Source organism: Limulus polyphemus, unplaced genomic scaffold (genome assembly GCF_000517525.1).
Source record: "Limulus polyphemus unplaced genomic scaffold, Limulus_polyphemus-2.1.2 Scaffold1820, whole genome shotgun sequence".
NCBI lineage: Eukaryota > Metazoa > Arthropoda > Merostomata > Xiphosura > Limulidae > Limulus > Limulus polyphemus.
This window is the reverse complement of record NW_013667430.1, coordinates 163,436-172,218: the sequence shown is the minus strand read 5'-3', so window position 1 is coordinate 172,218 and position 8,783 is coordinate 163,436. Positions and strand designations below refer to the sequence as shown.

At 30.6% G+C, this 8,783-nt stretch overlaps 1 protein-coding gene across 1 annotated transcript in view; it reads right to left on the bottom strand.

Annotated features, from left to right (window-relative positions):
• Nucleotides 1-8,783, bottom strand: part of LOC111087169 (protein MMS22-like) — a gene marked incomplete at its 3' end in the record, with an annotated part of 89,819 nt that overhangs the window by 49,758 nt on the left and 31,278 nt on the right. The window contains exon 3 of the mRNA XM_022392870.1: nt 4,599-4,704. Coding sequence (XP_022248578.1) covers nt 4,599-4,704 — 106 coding nt within the window. The remainder of the gene's footprint in view (nt 1-4,598; nt 4,705-8,783) is intronic.

Here is an 8,783-nt window from a genome sequence, read left to right as displayed (position 1 = left end):
ATGCAAAAAGTAGACAAATTCACTTACCTCTCAAAATTTTCCTGGCTTTCTAACAATGCGTGAAGAGCCATTATAAAATCATCCAAGCTAGTTGTTAACTTTCCCACAGGAACGAATTGTGTACTGTGAGGGAAATTGATGATATTCTGTTCAGAATAAAACATTATACAACACGTCATTTAACAGATGAAAACCTCGACTTTCTGTTGGTTATAGGTAATATATAATGAAACATAAGAGAGAACTACTGACGAATTGTGAAAGAGAGGATGTGACAGGTGGGTGTGCCAGGAGAGATCTGATTTTATATTCGATAGCTCTGTAACCAAACAAAATTGAGAGCTATAAAAATTATGGTTTGTCTGAGCAATAATGATTTCATAGAGAGTAATTTACGTTAAATATCATACATTTTTGAAAGGTGATGGATAAAAATAACATTCTAAGACAAAATGTGTCACATGGGTCACACTAGTGGAAATTCAGGAATTTGTTTCAATATTCCCTTGTAGAATTAAGAACTTAAAACGTGTATACTATTAAAATATGGATTATTAGCTAAGATCTTATGCTATTCTAATTGGTACAACATAAACAAAAAGTAGTTTAATAAAATTTTGAATGTAAGACACTAGAACCTTCTGTCATGTGCAGTAAAAGATACCCAGAGCAATAGGGTTAATTGATGAACTGGAAGGATCTCCTCTTTCATGGAAGATCTGCACATTTGAGGTTGGAGCATCTGATCTCAAGCAAAAGAAAGCAACAAGACTGAACACCAACTACAGGGAAATAGGACTTTTGTCTCATCTACTGTGGGTATGTATACTTGTCTTCTTTTTATTACTTAAATAAAGGTTGTGTTTATTCAATATGTGTCCAGCTCAGTTATTAATACACTAACAAGAACACTCAGTCCTATTATATCTATCATGCAATCTCCATAAATTTCCTGGGCAAACTCTGTCATTACTGCAGAATATTCTATCTGATACTTATCAGAAAATTGTTCCATCTGTGAATACCACAGAGCCATCATTAATTAAAGATAAAGAACTGTCCAAATCTAGGACTTGCACCCACTGATGATACAATTATCATTCTCTATAGTAATTGCAACAAGTTTTCTCTATTGAACAGTTTTGTGTCAGATGTTGTAAACAGCAAGTGCAATTCACCTTGCTACCTGTTTACAAGAGTTATAATAATGCCTCTGTTCATGCACTATCAACTGACAACTATGACTAGTCTTCCTTATGACGACATAAACACTTGTTCAAAACTATAAAGTTTTGCATTACATTGAAAAATGTTTTACACAGGACACATCTTGGAGGTATGTGTCTTATAAAAATGCCTTGTTCATTTTATCAGACATCTGAAACAACTTAGATAATGACTCTCTTTATAGCATCCGATTGCTTCTTCCATAAACACGACTCGAGACTCCAGTTCATTTTTTTATACTTTTCCACAAAACATTCATATTGGTTCCAACAGTTAGATGACAAACAGCAACAGGGTAAAGTCTCAATCATGCAGAGAAAAAATATCCCCTTTGATATGTATATTTGAGGAAGTCTTTGCTTGATGAGTATTAGAAAACAGCAACTAATACAGGCCATTCATGTAAACCATGAACCTTCCTCTCTGTAGGTGACAATGTTACATACCTTCCAACATGCCTTGTTATTTCTACACATATTTTGTATCTGTGAACTTTATTTCCATTAACACTTTTGCGACGAGCACTCCTTTACTGCGCATGACACAAGGTTTTAGTGTCTTACATTCAAAATGTTATTAAACTACTTTTTGTTCATGTTATAGTTAATATTGCAACACATAATAGTGAAACTGAAACTCTGCCAAATTTTGAAGATATACACACTATACTGGATGTTAGAAGTATTCAATCTACAAAGACTTTAAATGAGTACAAAGAGGTCACATGGTCAGTCAAATTGACCGAGCCTGTGTTGAGAGAGTTAACCACATGTAAACAAGTCAGTCTATTAGACCAATACTGCATAGGAAAACTAATGTTTACTATGTGCATCTTCACTAAATTTGGCAAGGTTTTAGAAAACTTGAAAAGTTCTTTGTACCCAAAAAATCAATTTTCACTAAAGTACTTTTACCAAAGATTTGTTTGTTGACTTGCTGAGTCAACCAACAAAATATTAAGTTAAAGCTACATTATAACTTAGATATAAAGGTACAAATGAACTAAAGGCATCACTGTGGCCAGTCATGTACTACAAGCATACCATCACAAGCAGTCAAGTCAATGGAAGTAATAATAGCTAATATCTTGATTCTTTGGATATTTGGAATAATTGGAAATAGTACTTTTGATTAGTTGATTATTTTCATGAGTTGTGACACTAACTGATGAATCTGACAACTTTGAGTTAAACAAAAATAATAATGAATAATCATAACTGCAATATTTTAATTGCTTAGATAGTTCAAGTAGTAAAAATTGTAATAATTGGAAAACAAATTTTGGTTAGTTGATTATTTTCCGAATATTCATCAACTTAATCATAATTTCAATTAACTGATATAACCAATTAATTGAGCTAATTCCCCAGCTCTAATACTGTTAATAATAAACTTTTTTTCCCCCATTAACAAGAGGATGAATGAAAACTAATGAAAAGAAACTACTTTCAAATTAACAAAAAAAGCATGAGCAAAATTATACAATAGTCAGTTCACTTTATATTATACAAACCCTGGAATAACATCACAGACCACCAACAATGATTAGTATTACATAAGTGAACTACCACAGAGCATTCGCCAAGGGAATGCCAACAAAGAAATCTGGAGAAAAGTCAAGATTACCTTCAAACAAACAGATGAGAAAAACCACTAATTAGCCATGGAAGTAGGTCCTTCTTAGTTTAACTGTCATAATCTATGTCAAGCAGGGCCAGACCCAGGTTATCAAAAGGCAGGGCCAGTAAGTAAACCCACTCCAATGTTAAAAGAACTGGGATCATAGTATGTGTCATTAACAGTGAATGGAAGAAAGGTGAAGTTCCCAATGAATAACATTGTATCTGTCATATTATTAGATACAACAATATACCCTGACACCTCAAACAAACTTCTGCATTAGCCAGTAGAAACAAATTTTTAATGGAAGAAACTGCTTTTATAAAATACTCTGGAGAGAAAGTACCCTATAAGACAGTATAGAAGAGCCACAAAACAGAAGGCTTAAATGTCCTCCCTCAACTAAAATCCTTACTAAATAAAAATTATGTAAAATCACACAATATCAATGTCACTTATAAAATAATGTGTAATAACTGTCCAAAACTCCACATCTGAGACAGTGGAAATAAACTAGAAACAAGATTTACTCAACATAATAAAAAACTGTCCCATGTTTATAACCATTGCAACAAAAAAAAACATAGTACATCTGTTAAAAACATCATAATTCTAAACAAAGAAACAAACATCAATAAACATAAAATCAAAGAAACCAGCTTCATTGAAAAACACAACCCTACTCTAAACTAGCACTATGGGTGCCAATATACTAAGCTTTTAAGCATCTCCAATTGTCTGGCTTTTTTGTTTCATATTATATATATATATATATGTGTGTGTGTGTGTGTGTGTGTGTGTGTGTCTCTGGTTTGTTTTGAATTTCATTCAAACCTACTCAAAAGCTATCTGCACTAGCTGTCCCTAATTTAGCAGTGATAGAGAGAAGATGGTTAATCAACACCACCCACCATCAACTCTTTAACCGAATAGTGGAATTGACCATCACATTATAATGCCCCCACGACTGAAAGTGCGAGCATGTTCAGTGACAAGGATTCGAACCTGCAACCCTCAGATTGTAAGTCAAATGCCTTGACCACCAGGTCGAAAAATTGAATATTTGTTAGTGTGTTAAAAGTGAAATAAAGTTTTCTTCATTACCCTTTCAAGTCATCTCTACACTTTATCAATCTTAAATTGGGTTCCTCAGCTTCAAGTAAGAAATCAGTTTCTCCTATGTATACAGAAAAAAGTGTAACATTTTGTCCACAAAATTTACTGAAAGAAGAACAAACAAACTTGTAAATAGAGGTAACAAAGTATATACATATTTGTAATGGATTACAACCATAATGTTACTTGTAGTTAGAATTTTTATACAAGGTAGAAATCATGTGACCAGTCAGGAGATAGTGATGTGATTGATAACCAATGAAAGATCTTAACAACTAGTAGCAATAGAAGTTTTCTGCCTAATTCTGGTAAGACTTATCAACTGGCTGTTTAACAGTTCTTCGGTTTTTCTTTAAAATTTCTCAGATTTCAAATGCTGCAAAAACACTTGAAATCTAACTAAATGTTCAGTTAAGCAGAATTCCACTTTCTTTCCTCTTTCACTTTTCTTCTTTAATTTTCTTTAATACTGGCTTGCATCCAAGGTAAGATTATCTAAGTTTCAATACAGCACATATGTTCAGTTTAACAATATTATGACTGTTGATTTTATATGTAAAAATAAAAAAATGCAATAAATCAAACCATGTATTAATTTCATGTGTCACTCTATAAATTCAGAAAAAGTTGCCCACCTTACAAGATCTCCTCCTTTCAGTCTGCTATTATGACAACAATTATCAAAGTCATTAGGGTTAACTTGACCTAGGCATGAAAAGTATTGAGGTTTCTTTACACTTTCTGCAAAAGAGAAAAAATCATAACTTTTAATTAAAACACATTGAAAAATAAGTACATCAAATACATTTTAATTCTTTTTATACAAAACAATATATAGGGATGAATATTAATCCTTACTGATTACTCTTTCTATAACAAAAATAGAAAGTCATATGTGAAAATTTCACAATCTTGTTTCACGAATATAGGTGAACTGTTAAAATGTATTTTGAACTAAACTAACTTTCTAATCTTATATATTAAAATACACATAAATATACTTAAATAAATATTAATTATATACAAAAACTACATTTAAGAACCTGTAAAGCAAAAAAATTAAGTTAGTAAACAAATAAAATTAATTTTAAATAAATCTAAAACTAATGTTAGTAATAGAAATAAAATACTCTTTTCAATTTAAGTTTGCAAATATCTTGGAAATGGGCCTTTAGGTAAATTAGTGTAAAATTAATTTTTATAGTTAACTATCAAACCTCAGTCCAAGTAGAACCCAATTATAGTTATTAAGATGAACATTTTAAACTTAAATGTGTGAGAGTTTGTAAAATAATACTTTGACTAAAACAGCTCTTAGTCACCAGATTGTTTTTGTTGAATTTCTCACAAAGCTACACAAGGGCTATCTGCACTAGCTGTCCCTAATTTAGCAGTGAAAGAATAAAGGCATAAAGGCAGCTAGTCATCCCTACCCACCAACAACTTTTGGGCTACTCCTTTACTAACAAATAGTGGGATTCACCATCACATTATAATGCCCCCATGGCTGAAAAGGCAAGCATGTCTCGTGGGACGGGGTGTCGAACCCGCAACCTTCCCTCAGATTGTGAATCAAGCTCCCTAACCACCTGATAATGCCAGGCCACCACATTGTTATCTTGCTATTTTCAGCCAAGAACAACTTGCAAGGTTCAGCCTGCTTAACAGTTAGGTAATACTAAGCACTAATGCAAAATTAGTCAATCTATTCATAAAGAATAATAATAATAAATAAATCACAATCATAAGTTAGAAAAATCTTAGGTCAGAGTTCAAATTAGTTTATATTTGTATTAATGTACAGTTTCAGTTTTCTCAATAATAATTCTTCATATTGTAAAATCTTATTTAAACTATTATAAGCATTAAAAATTATTTGTTATCAGGATTGTTGTGATTATATCTGACCCAAAAAACACATGAAAATACAGCAAGATTTTTTTTCACTACAATATATATACCTGAATGTGCTTGGCATGAAGTCACAAGAAAAACTAAGTATGTGATGGAGTAGGAACAGTACCAAGGTCCTTTAGGGAACCATCTTATTATCTCTTACACTTAATGATATGATGTACATGATTTGTTGTTTAAATACTGTCATCTTCAAGTCTTGCATACCTTCTAGATATTTTATTAACTTATTTGGTTGGATTATATAAAAAAACTACTTATCCTGCTCATACTTATTATTATGTTTATTAAATTAGAGGTTGAAACATATTCTGCTTTAAAAAATTGTTTATTATTTACATACTGTTATTATAAGAGATTACCATAAAAATTGAAAATTATTGTTTATTAATCTATATTGTTTATGGGTGTCAACTGAGCATTTCACAATTACAATAAGTTATACCTATGTAAGAAAAAGTTTCATACTTGGAAAAAATACACCAAATGAAACAAATGACTAAGACTGGAAGCTCATAGACTGTGGTTGAAAACTGTTATTTCTTAGATGTAGAAAAAGTTCAATGATGAACATATTCATAAATGTGGTCCATTCATTAGCCAGCTATTGTACAAATGTTTGAAGAACAGATTTTTATACTTATTATACTTATATAATTATCAAATTATATGGACAGTGACTATTTCAACATTTTTCTATAAATATCTTGATTTAAAAAAAATTATGTAGCTTCAGTTGTGGTAGTCCAAGTTTATACTTTCACACAGTTACCTGATCTGTGAAAAATTGAGATTCATCTTTTTATCTACAAAAGGAAGGTGCATCTGTTTGTGAAAGGTGGAATGAAAGAGATGAGACAATGTTGAAAAGAAAAAATTGTTTATAGCAACATAAATTGAATGCCACTAATAAGTTTCAGTGTAGTGGAATTATAATGAATAAGTTAGATACAACTCAAACAATTAGCATGTAGAATAATATACAAACATTCACAGTAAGAGTTGACAAAATGTTCTCCTCAAAGCTGAATCTGAATCTCTGAAAAAAGTGCCAAAACTGCATATCTCAAAGCAAATTCTGCTTATGGCTGATCAATCAGAAACAAGCTGTGAGATACAGAAATACTGTACTTCTACTCCATGTAAGAGCCACAAGTTGTTCTCCAGACACAAGGTCATGAAAGACACAATGCAACTACCTCATTAAACAGTAGATAAGTTTCTTGACTGGTCATACTACAAAAAGTAATACCTCAGGTTGAATTTACCATGTGACTTATACCAGATTTAGTGTTCCAAAATCAGAATTTTGAGAAAATCTGGAATCTTGTAAATAATATGAGAATTTAAGATATATAGTATTTGCATACTATAATCTTCTTCCCCATGTTTTAATCTTGTTCTTAAGCTAACATTAACTTAAGTTTAATATTAATTTAAAAAAATTAAAATTTGATCCTGAAAAATCATGACAATCACTAAGCTCAGTCAAATAAGATAGGAACATCATAGAATGGCAATATATAATAATGTACTAAGCGACCACATTTATACAAAACTCATATATACAAAGACTGTTCTCAAGTAATACACACAACTAACAAAAAAGAAATTGCACATAACACAAAAATGAAAACCCTTAAATTCAATATTACAAAATAAAATCCCTCTAAAAGGAAAAAAATACAAGATTAAATACATAACAAAAACCAATCCTTAAAAGGAAAATATTATAAAGTAAAAGAAATTTGTGAATTTTCAAATCAAAACCTTTCAAAATGAAAATCAAAAACCCTTAAAATTAAAATATTTACACAAATATATATAGCTTGGTTTACTAGGATTCCATTATTTATTTAGAAGATGATTAGTCTCAATTATATATGCAAGTGTTATACACAAAATATCTTCATAAATAATACAAATCAACATAGCAAACGTAATTAACATAAAAGTATAATGGGTATAAAAATTGTCAGGAAAATGTGTAACAAAGGATAATGCAGAAGAGCTTGAAAAACATGTAACTGATCATGTGGAACTAAGAAAAATGACAAATACAGTTGTACACTTAAACATCATCATTTAAAATAATAAAATGAATCCTTTTAAGAACTTTCAACAGAAAACATCAATATTAAAATGAAATAGAATCCTTTAAAAGGATCATTAATACAAAAACCCTTTAAGCAAGACAAGAAATACAAAACAAACAAAACCCTTTGAACAAATTATTAATGCAAAAATTCTAATCAAAACATCAAAACAGAAACCAAATAAAACTTATATAAATAAAAAATAGTCCTTTAAAGAAAAATCAACATATAAATCAAATGAAAAACCTTTAAACCAAATATTAAAAACAAGAGCAATCAGAAAGATTACATATCCTTGCTCTGCCTCTCCTTTTTAAGAATGTCAAATTCAGAGTGATCAACAATCTGGATCATATTTTGTTGTGTGATGAGGAGTATCAACCTTAATGTGCTCATGAAATTTGGTACAAATTTCATCACACTTTACAGAGTTATTAACCCAAAACCTTGAAAAATGCCCTATGTCCCCATTATGAAAACTGTTTCAAAGTGATCCAGAGTCTGGATCTGGACCCAGACCAAATTTGGGGAGGACTGTCCCATACTGACATCCCATATTGTGTAAAATTTTTGTGTACATCATCTATTAGTTTTCAAGATACATGTATGGAAATGAAATATTACTGCATAACTCTAATAAAGCCCCATATACAAATTTAGAAAGCAAAACCATTTACGAAAAATGTGAATTAAGAGAGCATTCAAAACAAAACCTTTTAATACAGAGAAAAGAAAAAAAAGAGAAAACATGAAAGTAAAACCCTTTAAACAGGATGTGGTTATTGTGTATATTATTTATATATATATATA